This window comes from Danio rerio, chromosome 4, assembly GCF_052040795.2.
Source record: "Danio rerio strain M-AB ecotype USA chromosome 4, GRCz13ab, whole genome shotgun sequence".
In the NCBI taxonomy this organism is placed as follows: Eukaryota; Metazoa; Chordata; class Actinopteri; order Cypriniformes; family Danionidae; genus Danio; species Danio rerio.
In genome coordinates, this window is record NC_141024.2 from 36,970,910 (window position 1) to 36,990,622 (window position 19,713).

The 19,713-nt window shown below is 38.2% G+C and overlaps 2 protein-coding genes, 1 long non-coding RNA gene and 1 pseudogene across 10 annotated transcripts in view; 1 reads left to right on the forward strand and 3 right to left on the reverse strand.

Moving 5' to 3' along the window:
- Nucleotides 1–19,713, reverse strand: part of LOC148680292 (uncharacterized) — a 790,608-nt gene that overhangs the window by 474,546 nt on the left and 296,349 nt on the right. The window lies entirely within an intron of this gene.
- The window catches only part of LOC141381693 (uncharacterized), an 835,171-nt gene that overhangs the window by 104,804 nt on the left and 710,654 nt on the right, over nt 1–19,713 (reverse strand). The gene's annotated exons all lie outside the window — the stretch shown is intronic.
- On the forward strand, nt 5,050–6,806 carry LOC147844845 (uncharacterized; annotated as a pseudogene).
- The window catches only part of LOC108183843 (protein NLRC3-like), a 40,564-nt gene continuing 34,126 nt past the window's right edge, over nt 13,276–19,713 (reverse strand). For 7 of the 8 annotated variants that reach the window (XM_087245783.1, XM_087245786.1, XM_087245787.1 and 4 more), the window contains one exon: nt 13,276–15,301. In XM_087245783.1, coding sequence (XP_087101909.1) covers nt 15,265–15,301 — 37 coding nt within the window. In that variant the 3' untranslated portion in view covers nt 13,276–15,264. The remainder of the gene's footprint in view (nt 15,302–19,713) is intronic. The other variant, NM_001444297.1, reaches the window with a different exon arrangement.

The following is a 19,713-nucleotide window of genomic DNA, read 5'->3' on the forward strand; positions in this document are numbered from 1 at the left end:
AAAAAACGTGGTCATTTAATCAACAGCTGTTTTTTGTTGAATAAAAAGAAGCCTAAAACTGTGGCACTGGTAGAAAAAGTCTCAACATCAAACCTTTTTCAGTCAGGGTGTGTTGATTTGGAGATTTACTCACCATTTATAATGAAGGGAGTTGTTTCCTTGTCAGACAGTGATGTAAAAGTTCCTGTAACCATCTTGCGTGATACTGCAGCTTCTAGATCTATCATTCTACAAAGTGTGTTGCCTCTTTCTGATAAAACTTCGTTAAACTGCAATGAGATTGTTCAGGGATTTGGAATGAAACTTGTTAACCTGCCAATGCATTCTGTCCAGCTTGAGTCGGATCTGGTGTCTGGTCCAGTAGCAGTTGCAGCATGCACAGCTTTTCCAATAAAAGGAGTGGATTTTCTCTTGGGGAATGATCTTGCTGGGGGCAAAATCTTAGTGAGTCCTGAAGTAACTGCTGTGCCCTTTTTGTCTGAAGGCCCAGATGAACTGCAGGTGAAGTATCCAACAGTGTTTCCTGTATGTGCTGTCACTCGGTCAATGGCTAAAGCTAACTTGATAGACTCTGATGGCTTGGAGGATAGTTTTATGATAGATCTTGACAGAGAACCTAAAGTAGACTCTGATAGTGGCCCTGTTCTGAGTTCTCCATCTTCAGTCTCTGATTTTACAGAGTTGGATGGAAAATGTGAAAACTCATCAGCTGACAATGTGCTAGAACGTTCTGAGCTGTCTGAGAGCTTTAGTGGGGTTCGTATGTCAAAAGAACATCTAATTTCTGAACAAAGGAGTGATGATTCGCTCGTTTCTCTGTATGAATTGGCTGTCCCTGAAGAGAAGCTTATCGACAATGTGTCTGGTTATTTTGTCAAAAATAACATTTTAATGCGCAAGTGGACGCCATCTTCTGCTTCTGTGAATGATGGTTGGAGCACTGTAACACAAATTGTTGTTCCAAAAAAGCTTCGAGGTGAAATACTCAGTTTAGCTCATGACAACCCCTTAGCTGGTTATGTGGGTGTCACCAAAACCTATGATCGTATTTTGCATAATTTTTTTTGGCCAGGTCTAAAACGGGACGTGAAGTGGCATTGTAGAACATGTCATACTTGTCAAATAGCTGGAAAGTCAAATCCACCGATTCCACCTCAGGCCCCGTTTACACTAGAGCGTTTTAGTTTGAAAACGGATAAGTTTTGCTACGGTTACGCCAACCGTCCACACTACGCCGGAGTTCAAGAGCGCCGAAAACGGAGCGTTTCGAAAATGCTGGAGAGGCCGTTTTCATTCTGAAACGCTGCTGCTCCGTCTCAGTGTGGATGATGGAAAACGGAGACATCTGAAAACGGAGGCGGGGCTGCTGACATTCGCCTCTCTGATTGGGGCTTTTCCTGAATATTAAGTAGCCTAACACACACAGTTTAGTCCTCCATTCTCTCCTTGTAAGTTCAGACTTCGCAAGTTTGATCAAGGCTGCAGTCTCTTCTTCTCAGTTTGATATGGAAAAGCAGACTATACCGAGGACACGGGTAAATCTTCAAAGGGAACAGTGTACTTTATAACTTCATTCACATCACCCTGGCTACGTCGTTTCACTTTCTCAACAATAAAATGTAAACATGATTTAAGGAACTGCCTATTTTCATTTTAATATTAGCAACTTAGACAGCAGACATGTTGAGGCGTCGTGCTGCATAAGATGAGCGTTATCTTCACTGTGTGGATATTTATAACAAAACGGAGCCGATAACAACTGCCTCCTTTCAATTTCAGTGAAAATACGAAACACACCCTCTCTTTTGCTGAATATCAGTTTTAATAATCGATAATGGCCATTATAAAAGTATAACATACAATAAGTTTATACATTTATAGGAAATAAAGGCAAGCGATCAGTCAATATACAGAATAGGCTACGGTTACATTAATCATTAACTTATCTTTGCGCTCAGCCAACACGTTACCTGAGAAAAAATAATAGATTCCAATGACCAAAGTCAGGGAATATGTCGTTAGATAAAGACAACAAGATGAATGAAATATCCCGTTCAATAAATATAGTGAGATTAGATCCAGCGGGAGATGCTGGATGAGAAGTCCGACCAGCACAGCTCTCATCTGGGTAGATGGGCTCCAGCGCTTGCCCGAGAGTGTCTGTGTGGTCACGTGATGTGCGTTTTCAGCGTTTTGGTGTGGACGGAGAGCAGTTCAGAAACGCTGGGTAAAACGCGAGTGTGGACGCGGATCGTTTTCATTCTAAAACGCCGTTTTAAAACTAAAACGCACTAGTGTAAACGGGGCCTTACCCTTTATATCCTATTCCAGCTGTAGACTCGCCGTTTGATCATGTCGTGGTGGATTGTGTAGGCCCATTGCCTCGGACCAAATCTGGCAGTAAATTTTTGTTGACCATTATGTGCGCTTCAACACGTTTTCCTGAGGCCATACCCATGCGCAAAATTACGGCCACGTCAGTAGTAAAAGCACTGACCAAGTTCTTCTCACTGTTTGGGCTTCCCAAGGTAATTCAAACGGACCAGGGGACAAATTTTATGTCTCGTGTTTTTAAACAGGTCACCAATCAGCTGAAAATATCCCATAACTTTTCAAGTGCTTAACATCCTGAAAGCCAGGGCACATTGGAGAGATTTCATCAGACCCTTAAATCAATGCTTCGTGCATATTGCCTGGAGTTTGAAAAGGATTGGGATGAGGGTGTGCACTTGCTTTTGTTTGCAGCTCGAGAAGTGGTGCAGGAATCTACTGGCTTCAGCCCAGCAGACTTGGTGTTTGCACATAATATCCGTGGCCCTTTGAAATTGCTGCGAGACAATTGGTTGAATGAATCAGAACAAAAAAATATACTGGATTATGTTAGCTCTTTTCGGCACAAGCTACATCGTGCATGTGATCTGGCTAAACAGAATTTAGCAGTTGCTCAATCCAGGATGAAAAACTGGTTTGATAAGAACAGTGTGGACAGACAGTTTAAGCCGGGGGACAAAGTTTTGGTATTTTTACCGATTCCTGGCTGTAGCCTTCAAGCGAGGTATAGTGGACCTTATGTCATTGAAAAAAGGGTAAGTGATAGGGATTATGTGGTCGCTACCCCCAACCGTGTTCGTCATAGCAGACTCTGCCACATCAACATGATCAAACCTTATTATGATTGAAGGCAAATGATTCCTCACAGCTCTAAAAAAATAAAAACAGCTCCATCTATGCCTAACAATGAGTGTTCAACTGTCTCAAGTGTGTTACAGGTACAATCATTTTCCGGGTTGTCATCGGGTGCTGACAGTGCCATTGAGAACTCTGAGTCGCTGTCTGATCTTGAAGCTGGCGGCGACATTGAGAGTCCATCTGTGGCTACAGTTCAAGGATGTTTAAAAAATTCTGAGATGCTTGCTAATCTTGACTCTTGTTTTTTGCATCTTTCTGATCTACAGAGAACAGACATAATTAAATTAATTAAGTGTCATGTTTCCCTGTTTTCAGATGTTCCATCTCAGACTCATGTGCTGCAGCATGACATCGATGTTGGTGCTAATGCTGCGATTAAACAACATCCATACCGCGTCAACCCTGTGAAACGTCAGCGACTACAAAATCAAGTCAATTATATGTTGGCGCATGGTATTGCAGAACCTAGTATTAGCTCATGGAGCTCTCCCTGTCTTTTGGCTATGAAGTCTGATGGATCTGAACGTTTCTGCACAGACTGTAGAAGGGTTAACAATGTCACAAAACCTGACTTCCTCGTATGGAAGACTGTGTTGACCGTGTGGGGTCGGCTGTGTTTGTGACAAAGTTAGACCTTCTTAAAGGATTTTGGCAGGTGCCATTAACTTAACGTGCAAAGGAAATCTCGGCATTTGTTACACCTGATGCCTTCTTACAGTATACAGTAATGCCTTTTGGGGTACGCAATGCGCCCGCGACATTTCAGCGGTTAGTTAACTGCGTGTTGGGGGGAGTGCCAGGATGTGAGGTGTATCTAGATGACATTGTTGTTCATTCAACAACGTGGCAAGAACACATCCATCAGTTGACACAGGTTTTTGAGAAACTGACTGATGCCAATTTAACAGTTAATTTGGCCAAATGTGATTTTGCAAAAGCAACGGTAGTCTACTTGGGTAAGATTGTGGGTAGTGGCATGGTAAAACCAGTACACGCCAAGATTGAGGCTATCACATCATTTCCAGTGCCTTCCACACGTCGCGAATTACAGCGCTTTCTGGGAATGGCGGGATATTACCGTAATTTTTGTAAAAACTTTTCGACAGTAGTTTCTCCTCTCACCGACCTATTAAGTCCGAAGTCGGTTTTTAAATGGTCACCGGAATGTCAACATTCTTTTGAGTCACTTAAACACCTTTTAATGCATGCACCCGTCTTGGCGGCTCCAGTGTACGACCGTACATTCAAATTGGCTGTTGATGCTAGCGATGTAGGGGCAGGCGCTGTGCTATTGCAGGATGGGCTTGATGGAGTTGAGCACCCAGTGTGCTACTTTTCAAAAAAATTCCAGAAACATCAAAAAGCATACTCCACAATCGAAAAAGAAGCTCTGGCGCTGGTTTTGGCCCTCAACAATTTTGAAGTTTATATTGGATCTTCATCTTATCCAATAACAGTCTACACTGATCACAACCCTCTCATCTTTATTCATAGAATGCGTAATTCTAACCAACGCTTAATGAGATGGGCTTTGTTTGTCCAAGCCTTTAACTTGGACATGAAACATGTTGCCGGTAAAAATAATGTGCTGGCCGATGCAATGTCACGTATTACCATATGGTGATGGGTGGTGTTTATTGTCTTTTTGTTTTGTTTACCAGTCACCATTTTGGGGGTGGAGGTGTTGCGTGTGGCGTCCACTCCTGCCCTTAAAAATTAATTGATCTTGTTTGTCCTTTTCCCTTTTCAGTTTTCTATTGGTTAATCCGGTGGCGTCAGGCCTTTAAAACGAACGGAAGCGGACTTCTACGACCCTCATTCCTCCACGTCACCACAGTCTTTGACGGCTTTATTGTTGTGTTCTCCTTTATGCTTTCCTTTTGATATTTGTTTGGAGTGGGGAGCTCCAACCTGCTTTAGGTTTGTTTGGTTGTTCTTTATTATGTTGTTGGGCTCCCCATCTCTTGTCAATTTGGATTGTTTTGTTGGTTATGTTATATTAATAAATAATTTAGCTGGAGAACTTTGGCCGTTGTTTATTATGTTACGTTGTCTTTTGATCACGAGTCTTATTTAAGTTATAGGGACCGTAACACATGCAAACACAGAAATGCCAAGTGACCTAGCCTAGGCCTATTGAAAATGAAAAGGGTGGTCTGTATTGCTGGTGTATATAGGCCTGCAGTCCGCCAAGCCTGAGCGAATATTAAAACGTCAAATAACAGATACATTCCGCAAAATAACAAATAAATTAGGCCTTCGAACATAGGAAATATATTTTTTACTTTTTTGTGTGTGTCTGTGTGCGTTTTATATTTGCTATATGCTGTTGTAGCGCTTTGACATGTCTGCGTCTTTATTAGGGAAAACACAAGACATTTGCACAATATTCAAGTTAGTGCAGGCATCCGCTCCTCTGTAACACATGGAAATGCAAGAATAACAATGATTCTCGTTATAAAATATACTTATCTAAAGCTATACAATGCATGGCTACTTGTGGCCAATATCTGCAACTTGGTGAGAGCCAATCAAAGAGGTTTGATCAACATTCTGTTGGCTTTCATTTGCATACAGGAGGCGGGGATTGCCTATAAATATTCACCTCCCGCACTGTTTACTCGCAGATCACCTGTCTTGGTACACTTCATTCGTCCAGCTGGCAACAGTGTATATCGATATGGCCAGTCCTGCCAAGGCTCCGAAGGTTGAGGAAAACATAGTAGAGGGCTTTATACACAACGTGTCGCCCAGACGGCAGTCTAGGCGAAACAGCCCCTATTTCTCAGCAATAATTCAGAGCGCCAGAGAAGAATATCACAGAGTGGTGGTGTTCGCCATAGAGAAGCAAGTCGTGTTCAACTAAGCTGTGAGAAGCGGCAACGGTGTCCGTCTGCGCAACATCAGACGCAGCCTGAGTAAGCCCGACCTCACCCTTCTCGCAGATCAGTTTTGACAGCAGCACGATTTGTGCTGTGGCAGCGAGGCTGCCTCGGTTTGACTAACGGCGCTCTTGCTTTCTGTCTAGGTTTCTTGGATCCGTAGGCTTCAACGTCGTCTGCTCCGCGAACACCAGTGTGGAGGCTGCCAACCTGCCGTTTCTGCGCTGCGCACCCCCAAACTGCAAGAAGATGACCGTGGCCGAGGTCAAGGCGCTCGGTCCCGGGCAAAAGGTGAGTGTTGTTGCAGTTGGTTTGAGGCACCTGCAAAGCGGACAGCGGACTTAACCTGTCTTTGTGTCTTACAGGTGGGAGAAGTGCGCGCTTGAGTTCAGCGAGAAGGATGCATGAGCAGGGTGGTCAGCGTCAACGGCGCTGACTGTGAGCTGAATGAGTTGAGGGTCAGCTATGTCACTGGTGAAATTAAGCTGACGCTTTGGGACACCTACGTCAATGCGGCTGAGTGCTCCAGATCCTACTCCTTAAGGAACGACGTGACGCCTAGGAGAGAAGGGTGCATCTGTCTCACCACAGGTTCCTCCAACATTGTGGAGGAAATCGCTGAGGTGGAGGAGAGCAAAGGGCAGGCAGCCAGAGGCCAAAGTTCTAGTGGTTTGACGTGTCTGTGTGTTTATTAGGGGGAAAAAATTTATTTGCACAAAGCTCGAGTTAGTGGACGTGTTTGTCTTGCTTTAACACATGGAAATATGAGAATCATAATGATATTCTTGATACAATGTCTTCCCATCAACATATATAATGCAGGGCTACACGTGTCCACAGATTTTCTTTTGAATGTTTTTTTTTTTTAATCATTATTATTATTATTATTATTATTACAATACTGGCCAGGGAAAAGTTGTTTTAATTTAAAAAAAAAAAGTAAAACAAACTTTGCAAACCAAAACAGAAAAAAAGTAAATCTTTACTTTTAAACTTATTTCACTGTTTTATTCACAACTTGTTATAGTTAAAACGTCTTGCAGTATTTTAGACCTTGCTTATTCATTCATTTTCTTTTGGCTTAGACTGTTTATTAATCTGGGGTCACCACTGTGGAATGAACCTTCAATTTATACACCATATGTTTTATGCAGCGGATGCCATTCGTGCTGCAACCCAACACTGGGAAACGTTCATGCACACTCCTTCACACACATACACTACAGTCAGTTTTAGCATATCCAATTCACCTGTTCTCGTGTCCTTGGACTTTTGAGGGAAACCGGATCACCCGGAGGAAACCTAGGCGAACACGGCGAGAACAAACATGCAAACAAAGAAATGCCAAGTGACCCAGCCGAGGCCTATTGAAAATAAGAAGGGTGGTCTGTATTGCTGGTGTATATAGGCCTGCAGAAATATTCCATCTTTACATCAGCTGTTACAATGATGCTCTCCTTCGTCTCAAAGTTCTGCCTTATCTTTATCTTTATGCCTTATATCCATTGAATTGTCAGCACAAACTGCAATCGTACTTTGTGCTGTAGCCGACAGACACTTACAGTATGGAGCAAAATCAATGCCAAAAGTCTTGAATTAAAAAGCTTGTTGAATATCACAAACTGAAAAAAATAATACACCGTATTAACAAGTTCTTGCATTTTAATGACTTGAATTCCAGGGTTTGTATTTTTAGGTCCTGAAATTTAACATATCTGTTTATTTAAGCTGTGAATATTTCAACGAAAAATATTTCAAACACCTTTTCATACTTAAAAATTCAATAATTCATATTCAGTTTTCAGATTTCACTTACAAAATATTCAATACCCTTTAAAAATGCAATGTATAATATTCAAAAGGTCATTTTCAGTTCATTTTATTTCAGTTCAAATATTCGCTTCCATAAATTCAGTGGATCAAATTCGACTGTTAAAATTCAACATTACATCCGGGAACCGCAGGAAAAGCAATAGATTGCAGATTGAAGATCGCCAGCTGCTCTAGCTTTCACCAGCAGGTGGAGATGGAATAATGTAAGATTTTTAACCCAGTAAACAGGCGAGAAAAAGGCTAATAAAGGCACAACAGTAGAATTTAATATTAATATCAATGCTTTGGACATTATAAATGATAAAAAGTATGAGTAAAATGAGTAAATGAGGTTTTAGTCATCTATATTTGCCCTTATGTAACGGAAGCCAGCTGGTGATCGCGTGAATCTCAGTCCTCGGATCCAGTGACAGACGTTGTTCTGCAATCTTATCGGAGCTTGTCTCCCATGCCGGCTCGCTCCCTGCTCGGACCGGTGCAGTTACTTGCACATAAACCGTCTTTTGATGAATATGATGTTACACATTGTCTATCTTTATTGACTCTTTCTTCCATAGACCCGAAGTATTATATTGAAAGAATATAAACGTAAGAGAAACAGGAGAGGAAATATTATAATAATACAAAATAGATAAACATTGACAGGGCTAAGAACAATTACGAACAAAGATATTCAAAAGCAGAGAGATTTTCTTAGAATGTTACATAAAACAGTTTACTTGGAACTGTTAAACAGAGTTCAGGTATGATTTAAGGTTGGTTATGGATGGGGCGTGTAATTTAAAACAATTTAACATAACGTGCGAATGCATTAAAGGAGCGTCTTCAGTTATTCACACAGAACCGTCTAATATGGCATAACTATAAGGAGTAATGTTTGCGCTGTTTTAACGCAGCTATGTCAGGATTGGGATAGGTTATACATTTTCATCATTTAAATTATTATTATGATTGTTAATATTATTATTGTATGACATGTATTTGGGCTATTGCTCTTAAATAAGTCATCTGGGATTCTAAATTAATATTTCTATTTATCCTTTTTTATCACTCTGCCTGTCTTTCTCTTCTTTTTTTTCTAATTTTTGTGGTTCTGCCACGGTTAAACGTTTGCAAAATGTCTTAGTTTGTCCAGAATATTGTTTTATTGTTATGTAGCCTATAGGCGAGAAAAATGTATTAACGCAAATGTGGCAATGTCGCAGCCAATTATAAGTCATAAAATGAGTCGTCTGTGGTTTGATAATAGGCAGTTATAACTGACTTTAATTTGTTTTCAGTATCAAATAAGAAAACCGTTATTTATAACTTTTCAGCGACCGTTTGTATTTTATGATTAGCAATGTTGATCTTTTTTGCAGTTATTAAACATATACACTTATTTAAACTGGTTTAAATTTAATATAGTTGTCACTTCAGCAAGTTTCATAAGATTAATGTTTAGAATGCGTGGTTTGACATGCGTGGTTGAGGGGTTCCTGCAAAGCAGCTCAATGTTCATCCTCATGGGGTATTACTGAGCTTTAATCGCCATCTACTGGAGAGAATGTATTTGCTCAATTATACTATTAACTCTTTTCTGCAAGTCTGTTTTATGATTTCACAAAGTCAAACCATTATGTTTTTATTTTATATTTTGAGATGATCATATTTAAATAAACAATTGCTAGGGTAGCTAATAGTTTCTTTTTTTCTTGTTATTTAAAAAAAATCAGTAGCCTATAAAATCATAATTTTTGCTTGACAAAGTTATTGGTTTAGCATTCGCGATGCAGTTTTGCTAAATGAGTGTTGGATACTCATAAGCTCACACTAGTTAAATCAATTATATTATCAGAAATGACAGATATAAGAAATCCATTAATATTCATCACTCTTTTTACAATTATACAAGCAACATTTTGCGCTGACGTCAGCTCCACTTTCGGAAATGGTAAACAGCGAGGTGTTATTCATATAAGCCCAAGCATGACATATGTCATGATTAATATAATAATCGAAACACTCTTGTAGGCTATTCTTAAGCTTGGCCAAATGTCATGACTTTCACTTTCACTTTACATTATTATGCACAAGCCCAGATATCATGTGAAACTTCGGAAGAATTCCCATCATATATTGGCAGCCATCCAGCATCTCTTAACCAGTTTGATGTGCGGCGCTGGCTCTGACCGGCCACCGGAGCTCGTGGCCACTCGTTTGACTTTGTCGTGTGCAAGCCGCACAGCACATGCATAAAAACGTCAATCATTTCATTCATTCATCAATTCTTTCATTTTCCTTCTGCTTCGTCTCTATTTTAGAGGAAAAGCAATAATCTGGACAAACCAAAGACATTTTGCAAACGTTTAACCGTGGCAGAACCCCAAAAAATAGAAAAAAAGAAGAGAAAGACGATAGCAAAGTGATAGCTAAAAAGGATACATAGAAATATTGATTTAGAATCACAGATGACTTAAGTGCAATAGCCCAAATAAATCTCATATAATAATAATATTAACAATCATAATAATAATTTAAATAATAAAAATATATAACCTATCCCAATCCTGACATAGCTGCGTTTAAAGAATAACTGAAGACCCTCCTTTAATGCATTTGCATGTTATGTTAAATTATTTTAAATTACACGCCCCATCCATAACCAACCTTAAATCATACCTGAACTCTGTTTAAAAGTTCCAAGTAACTGTTTTGTGTGACATTCTCTTAAAATCTCTCTGCTTTTGAATATCTTTGTTCTTAATTGTTCTTCTGCAATGTTTATCTATTTTGTATTATTATAAAATTTCCTCTCCTGTTTCTCTTACGTTTGTATTCTTTAGCTGTCAAAATAATACTTCGCGTCTATGGAAGAAAGAGTTAATAAAGATAGACAATGTGTAACATCATATTCATCAAAAGATGGTATATGTGTAACCGCACCGGTCCGAGCAGGGAGCGAGCCAGCGATACCGGCATGGGAGACAAATGCTCCGAGGATGCTACAGATTGCAGAACGTCTGTCACTGAATCCAAGGAGTGAGGTTTACGCGATCACTAGCTGACTTCCGTTACATAAGGGCAAAAAAAGATGAATAAAACCTCATTTACTCATTTTTTATCATTTATAATGTCCAAGGCATTGATATTAATATTAAATTCTACTTTTGTGCCTTTATTAGCCTTTTTCCTCGCTTGTTTACTGGGTTAAAAATCTTACATTATTCCATCTCCACCTGCTGGTGAAAGCTAGAGCAGCTGGCGATCTTCAATCTGCAATTTATTGCTTTTCCTGTGGTTCCCGGATGTAATGTTGAATTTTAACAGTCGAATTTGATCCACTGAATTTATGGAAGCGAATATTTGAACTGAAATAAAATGAACTGAAAATGACCTTTTGAATATTATACATTGCATTTTTAAAGAGTATTGAATATTTTTTAAGTGAAATCTGAAAACTGAATATGAATTATTGAATTTTTAAGTATGAAAAGGTGTTTGAAATATTTTTTATTTAAATATTCACAGCTTAAATAAACAGCTATGTTGAATTTCAGGACCTAAAAATACAAACCCTGGAATTCAAGTCATTAAAATGCAAGAACTTGTTAATACGGTGTATTATTTTTTTCAGTTTGTGATATTCAACAAGCTTTTTAATTCAAGACTTTTGGCATTGATTTTGTTCCATAGACTAACCATGATCTTCTCTTTGGATCCTCAATTAAGTTTCCGCTGCAAAGAGGCATTGCACAGGCTGAAAGTCTCCCTTTGACCAAATGTTGGCAACAAGCCGGGAGACTTATCTACCTAAGGTAGTATCGAGCTATACTCCCTGAGCAGTCCTAAAGCAGTTCCAGCGTACAGATCGGGCCACTGTGGCCGATGGTAAAGCACGATTAACTAATTAGAAAGCATAAAACACTTAATGTGCGCAGTGAGAAAATGCTTTAGTAAGCCTACTTACTAAAGCACAATTTTACAATGCTATTGCTCTGTTAATGAGGATGAATTTGAGAATTTTCAATTGTGAATATTTTTCCTTATATTCAGCCTTCACATATCCCAACTTATTTTTTTATATTAGAGTTGCCACAGCGGAATAAACCGCCAACTTATCCAGCATGTTTTTACGCAGCGGATGCTCTTCCAGCCACAACCCATCTCTGGGAAACATCCATCCACACACACACACACACTCGTACACTATGGACAATTTAGCCTACCCAATTCACCTGTAACACATGTCTTTGGACTGTGGGGGAAACCGGAGCACCCGGAGGAAACCTTCACGAACGCAGGGAGAACATGCAAACTCCACACAGAAACGCAGAGGCTCGAACCAGCGACCTTCTTGCTTCGTCGCCTTTACATATTTAAGTTTTATTAAATATATTAAAGTTTCATTCCATATGTTCAGACTTTCACTCAATATATTCAGGCTTTCATTCCATATATTCAGACTTTCATTCCATATATTCAGACTTTCATTCCATATATTCTGGCTTTCACTCAATATATTCAGACTTTCATTCCATATATTCAGACTTTCATTCCATATATTCTGGCTTTCACTCAATATATTCAGACTTTCATTCCATATATTCAGACTTTCATTCCATATATTCAGACTTAGAATCCAACTTGAAAAAAAAAAAAAAAAAAATATATATATATATATATATATATATATATATATATATATATATATATATATATATTTTTTTTTTTTTTTTTTTTTTTTATTGGCATTGATTGATTTGAAATTCAAATGGCACTAACATGACTGTGTTTTAATTTCTGTAATAGATATGTTGTTTACATGAAATCTGTATAACAAGTTAAACAAAAATTCTAATATAAAATAGTTTTTGTCTTGCGTTTACATATATTTTACATTTGAATAGCGGAAATGACAAATTTCAGTCTTTTAAATTTGATTAATCGCGATTAATTTTCAAAAAAAAGGTGTGATTAATTAGTTATTTTTTTTATCGATTGACAGCACTAATATATATATATATATATATATATACAATTTTTACTCGTTCAAACTAATTAATTAAAATGTTTTATTAATCAATTTTTTATTTTATTTTTAATTAAACAATTCTTGAGATTTCATTGGGACAACTTAATTTTGTATGTTCAATTTACATAAATTTGTTAAAAGTGTTAAGTTAATTTAATTTGTGTTGCGACAACATGAAAGAATTGTGTTGACCCCTGCAGTTTTATCAGTGTGTGTAATGTGCACAAATATAGATATCGGTTCATAATATAGTTGAAACACATTGTCAGATTTTGCTGTATTTGGCTGAACCATTCTTGGGTGGCTCGTCAATGTATTAGATGACTCTAATACATAAAATAAGTAAGCTGACCAAAGTTCTTACGGGGAGAAGACTTTATTGAAGACAAAGAATAGTGCAGTTTCTCAGCAGTGATGTTAACTTGTCTGTCTTCAAGTAACTTAATCCAAAGTACAGTCTGTGAGAGACTACTTTATAACAAAGGATGTAACCCTTCTGAGATAACCCAACTACTTTGGTTGGGTCCCAACTCCTAAAGTTCATGTAGACCATTTGGTTCAGACCTTCTCAGATGCAGATACTTGTTTGCATATGAAACAAGCCACACAATCTATCAACATATAGAGTTATTTTGCATTCTTGCAGTGCGGCAGCACACTACAATCTGATCTGACCCCTGATCTACACTATAAAACAGTAAAATCTTCACCCCTTTTCAGTTGTTGAGTTTAAATCTTCAGGTATTCAAAGGGTTTTATTTTCAGTAACTGGATATGTATTCAAGAGTTCACACTTGTTCCGCGAGAGAGCTCTAAGCTCATTGGATCCTCGAGCCCTGGGCTCCCTTCCGTAAACAGGGCGAGAGGGGAGTTTGAACGACTTGTTTCTGTTCTAATGAAAGATATAGAGAACGCTAAAGGGAGATATAAGACTTACTAAGAGCTCGACTATGGTGCCAATTTAGAATGTTCAGTTTACCTAGGTCATGTGATTTTGGACTGTGAAAGGAACCCAGGGGAAACCCACGCGAGCATCGGGTGAATGAACAAAACTCCACACAAATGTTAACTGGTTCAGTGGGGACTTTAACGTGTGACGTTCTTGCTTTAAGGCAACAGTGCTAACCACTGTGCCACCGTGTTGCCCAATCTAGAAAGGAGGGGGAGTGGGGGGATTCCTCAAGATGAAGATAACTGAAGTAAGAAACCATAGTTATTTATATTGAATCAGGATTCATCTGATTGGTGAATCATGCGTTAGCTAATGCAGGACCAGCCGTGGACAATCATAAGCATGTGATCCTCTCGAAAGGATTTCGTCATTTCTCACATGAATGAACAGCCAAACTACATGAAAAAGCTGCCGTTTTGAATATACCCGTGTTTGTGTGGACAAGGTCTCAATGTTGAGGGCTCTGCTCTCCATTGTGAAGCTTCATGTGAGCACTGAGGCTTCTTTTATGTTTAAAGGCCTTTCCACATTCACTGCATCTAAAACGCTCTCCTGAGTGAGTCTTCATATGGTTCTTAATGGAGTCTTTGTGTGTGAGACTCTTTCCACACTGATCACATGTGAACACTATGGTTCCAGTGTGAAGATTCGTGTGATTCATGAGGCTAGCTTTGGCTCTGAAGCTCTTTCCACACTGAGCACATGCAAACGGCTTCTCTCCAGTGTGAGTTCTCATGTGGTTATTGAGTGTGGTTTTATATGGGAAACGTTGACCACACTCAGTGCATCTGTAAGGTTTCTCTCCAGTGTGAGTTCTCTTATGGTTATGGAGTGTGGTTTTATGTGTGAAACTTTTACCACACTCTGTGCATCTGTAAGGTTTCTCTCCAGTGTGAATTCTCCTGTGGATACTGAATGTGGTTTTATATGGGAAACTTTGACCACATTCTGTGCATGTGTAAGGTTTCTCTCCAGTGTGAATCCTCATGTGGATGTTAAGGTTGTGTTTTTTAGCAAAACTTTTTCCACACTGTGTGCAAGTAAAAATTCTTCCTTCATTGTGAGTTCTCATGTGAACTTCAAGGTTGCTATTTTGCTTAAAACTCTTTCCACACTGTTGGCATTTGTACGGCTTCTCTCCAATGTGAATTCTCATGTGGGCCTTAAAGCCATGGATTTTAGGAAAACTCTTTCCACACTGTTCGCAGGTGTAAGGTTTCTCCCCTGTGTGAACCCTCATGTGAACATCAAGCTTTGGCTTTTGACTGAAACTTTTTCTACACTGTTTACTGCTGAAAAAAGATTTGGATTTCCGAGGTCTTCCGCGTAATGAAGTCTTTTTAGTGAGTGTGGGTTTTTCATCAGTCGTTATGTCTTGATGTTTCTCTTCCATTTCATTCCATTGAGTCTCTTCTTTCAGCACCATCAGGTCTTTAAAAAAAAAAAAGTGAACTTTAGTATGAAGGCACAAAGCGATAAGCATGAAATGGATGTTTCACCCACAAATGAAAATGACTTTACCATTTACTCTCTGTCATGTGGTTTTAAACATTTCCTTTCTTCTGGAACACAAAGAAAGCCAGCGTTTTTTCCACAAGATCTTCTTTTGTGTTTAACAAGATCAAGAAACTTGTAAAGATTTAAAACCACATGAGAGAAAGTAAATAGTGAGGCTATTTTTATTTCTGCGTCAACTATCCCTCTAAAGTTCCTATTATGAACCTTTTTTTACAAGATATAAAATAAGTCTGGTATTGCCAGAATGTGTCTGAGGTTTCAGCTCAAAATCAGATCATATACCTTAAACAAAATAAAGAATATTTAATTTTGGGGTCAGAGGAAAACCAAGCTGTTTTTGTGCCTGTGGCTTTAAATGTAAATGATCAAATGCACTTGCTCTAGATTACTCATGTTGTGTTTCCTCATGTGCATTTTCCACTGGATTTAAACATTTGCAACTTGCTTGGAAGACCCGAGTGAGACAATTCCTGCATGTTCATGGCAAGTATGCATAACTTACGCTTATTTTTGTGAGTTTGCATTCTTGTATTTAACTTGTGTTATATAACAAATGTTTCCCAGTACTGGGTTGCAGCTGGAAGGGCATCCACTGTTTAAAATAAATGCTGGATAAGTTGGTTGTTCATTCCGCTGTGGTGACCCCTAATGAATAAAGGGACTAAGCCAAAGGAAAATTAATGAATGAACATATGCAAATGCTTAAATGTCATGTTTGCTGTAAACTGGAGTGATGAGGAGATGGCAAGATGACATACTTTGCTACTTGTTTTCATTCATTTAAAGAGCTCTATTTTGACGGTCTATGCGCAAAACGGAAAGCGCAGGGCACTAATGCATTTAGGGTGTGTCATAATTTATATTTTCTAATATAAGGACGGGAAAATCCGCTTTGCGCCATGGCACATGGTCTGAAAGGGTTGAGTTTATTTTCTTAATGAGTTATAGGTGTGTTTTGAGAATAAACCAATCAGAGTCTCATCTCCCATTACCTTTAAGAGCCAGTTGCAACGCGCCATCAGAGCATTGATATTTACATGACATAAAGTAAGTTCACTTTCACTTTTGCTCTTTTGGAAAGGGAAACCTTAACGCACAGACATCAATTAGCCTATAAATAATTAATTACGTTTGTTAAGCGCAAAGATTTGTTTCAAAACGATTTCTAAATTCAGTTCTAATTTCCAGCAAACGAATAAATGAACAATAAAAATTAAGTGTGCTCAAAATACTGAGTTATTTCCAAATACACATGCTGTGCCCCATATGGTCTAAAACCTGACAGGTGGACAAATCTAAGCTTGTTTTTAATAAAACAAATATAAATATAGATATAATAAATAATACTGCTAATAACAATAACATTATACAAAAGCAAATTGAATGAACTGAAAAAGCTTCCCGAAATGAAGAAAGTATGAAGGCAGTGGTTTTTAAATTCATGTAGGCTAGAAATTAATATGTTTTGTAATAATTTAATCATTTATATTTATATCCTATATATATCCTTATTATATAAATCCTTAATATATTATATCTTTTTCATATGTAAAGATATTTGCGTATTGCTCTGCATCTTGTGTGTAGTGTGTAAGCCATGCGCACTTTTCGCCAGACAATAGACAGACTTTGTTCTGGTCTAAAGATCAGACTATTTACAGTTTCTCAAAATAGCAACGCGCCAAAACACGCCTGTTTTTTTAGACCAGGACGCCTGTGGGCGTACATTTGAGCGCAAATGCATTTGCTATTTAAACAGCGTGGCGCAACACCTTAAAATGACCCTTGCGCCGAGCTGAAAGTAGCAAATAACAATTGTGTCGTGCTTTGCGCCACATTGTGCCTGGTGTATGATAAGGCCCCAAGTGTTTACAATTAACAATCCTCAAGCCTGAGGCTCCCTGCCATTTGCAAGGCGAAAGGGAAGTTTAAGCTCGGATAGATCTTGAGAACTAATCTACTCTAGTAGCTAATAAACAGAAAGTGATTGCTCTTAAGAGATAACTACTTACTAAGAGCATGTCTAAGGTGCCGATTTGGATTAGTCAAGTAACTTAAGTTGCATGTTTTTGGACAGTGGAAGGAAACCGGGGAACCTGGAAGAAACCCACGTGAACACCAGGAGAATGTGTAAACTCTGCACAGAAACGTCAGCTGGCTTGGTAAGGACTAGTAACCTTCTTGCTATGAGGCAACAGTGTTAACCTCAGGGCTTTTGTGCCACCGATCTAGGAAAGGAGAAGAAGTAGGGGTGGAAGGTGGGATTCTTTGAAACGAAGATGGCTGTGATATGGAACTCAGGGTATTTATAGTGGTTTAGGAATCGTCTGATTGGTGAATCCTAAATTAAATAGTGCGAGACCAGCCGCAAGCAATCCTAAGCATGTGATTCTCTCGAAATAAGTTTATAAACAAACTTCACTTTTACTTGTCTTTGTTTTCTTGGCTTTGTGCATGTTCTGATGCTTAGATGAAGACCTACGTTATGACATTTTATATACCCGACAAGATGCAGAAATGCCATCTAAAAAGGTTACCTGCTATTTGTCCAATCAGGGACAGTGACAACGGAAATATACAAATAATAATATTAACCCGGGGGTTTGCGAATGTGAAACGTCTGGTAATTAACACCCAGGTATAGCATGAGCAGTGTGGATGGTAACTACAGACAACTCAGGATTGTTTAACTAGGGTTAGAATGACCCAGGGTTAACAGTTTCAAGTATGAAAATGCCTAAGAATACTCAGCATCAGCTCTCAGGATAACAGGAGTACAATGACAAACAGCGACATACAAAAATTGTCATTTGTAGCAGTGACCTGGGGTCCGTTCTTCGTGCTTGTTTAAAAGATCTAAGATGATTTGGCAGATCCTGGATCTTTTAATCTTGATAACTGATCTCTGGCTAATTTGGTTCTTCAAACAAGTTCAAGAATCAGATTAAAATGTCTGGATGAACTGATCTGAGATCTTTGTGTGTTGTGAAGGACAGATTTATCGATCCTCTAAATCATGATCAGCAATGAAACGATTGGCTGACAGCACAGCAGTGTAATGACATCATCTGATTAATATTTAATTATTCATGTCAACTAAATTACATAACATTAGCAGTAAACAGTTTGCTAAATATGACACGCAATAACCTTCCACATTTGTTGTGAGCTGCAGGCTTTACTTTTTCATGCGTCAAGAGTATTCATCATGTATTTCAATGCATATCAATGTATTGAGGTCTACATTTAGAGAATATTTGCTTAATTATAGTAGTCTAGGTCTACTCATTTTTTTTTTTAAATCTGCCTAAGGAATAACTGTATAAATTAATTTCGCATCAAAAAGCATTTTCATATCAGTAAAGGTGTCAATGTGCTGGAGATACTGTTGTCCTGAAAAATTGATAACATAAAATAAAAACCCTTGCATATACCGTAGGGACAGTACAGCAGAAAGTATTGGCAGTTTTAAAACCTTGACTTTTCCAAACTGCGGTATAACTTGAAAACGCAATTTTTTACTACCGCGGTGGTAAGTCACCAACAACCACCGGTGTGGTGGTGTTTATTTAATTTATTTAGGGGTGTGGGGCTTAAATTCATTTTAGCACAGATGCAACTGCCTTTCATTTTCACATTCGTTTTTCAGTTAGGGATTAGGTCTATTAGAGTAACCTAATAAAATGTTTTGTTGGACACTGCACAGTAGTCTACACTATTATTATTATTTATTATAGTCATTATATATATATATATATATATATATATATATATATATATATATATATATATATATACACACACACATTACATTATATTTAAAACTAATAAGCTATACAATTAATAAAACAAAACCCTTTTTAAAGTTTGCTTTCATTTTGACATCGCTAAAAGTTGTAATAAGAAACATCCCCTTATGCAGCAGCAGTCTTAAGTTAGGACACTTAAAAATGCCTTTTTGGGTATAAAGATGATCAGCCAGCCAAGTCAAGTTTACAGTGTCATAAATTAATGATTTATGATCATTAATATTCACTAATATTAATTGCATAATATTTACTCTTCTCTCTCTAGACTTTGTTTTAGGGCTTGTTCTTTTCTGCACAATATAGGTTTATTGCAAGTACGAATCAGATTATGAAGAATGATTAAGAGCTTGCATTTTTTATTGCATCCTTTTCGCAAGTTATTTTATTTAGCAGATCTCTACACTGCGGAGCGGGGCATTCTTAACTACTAATTATGTTGCTCCATTTCTCGTCAATGTCCTTCATGTATCTGGCCATTATTTAGAAATGCCGCTGCCATACCTGGCTGACTAGCTG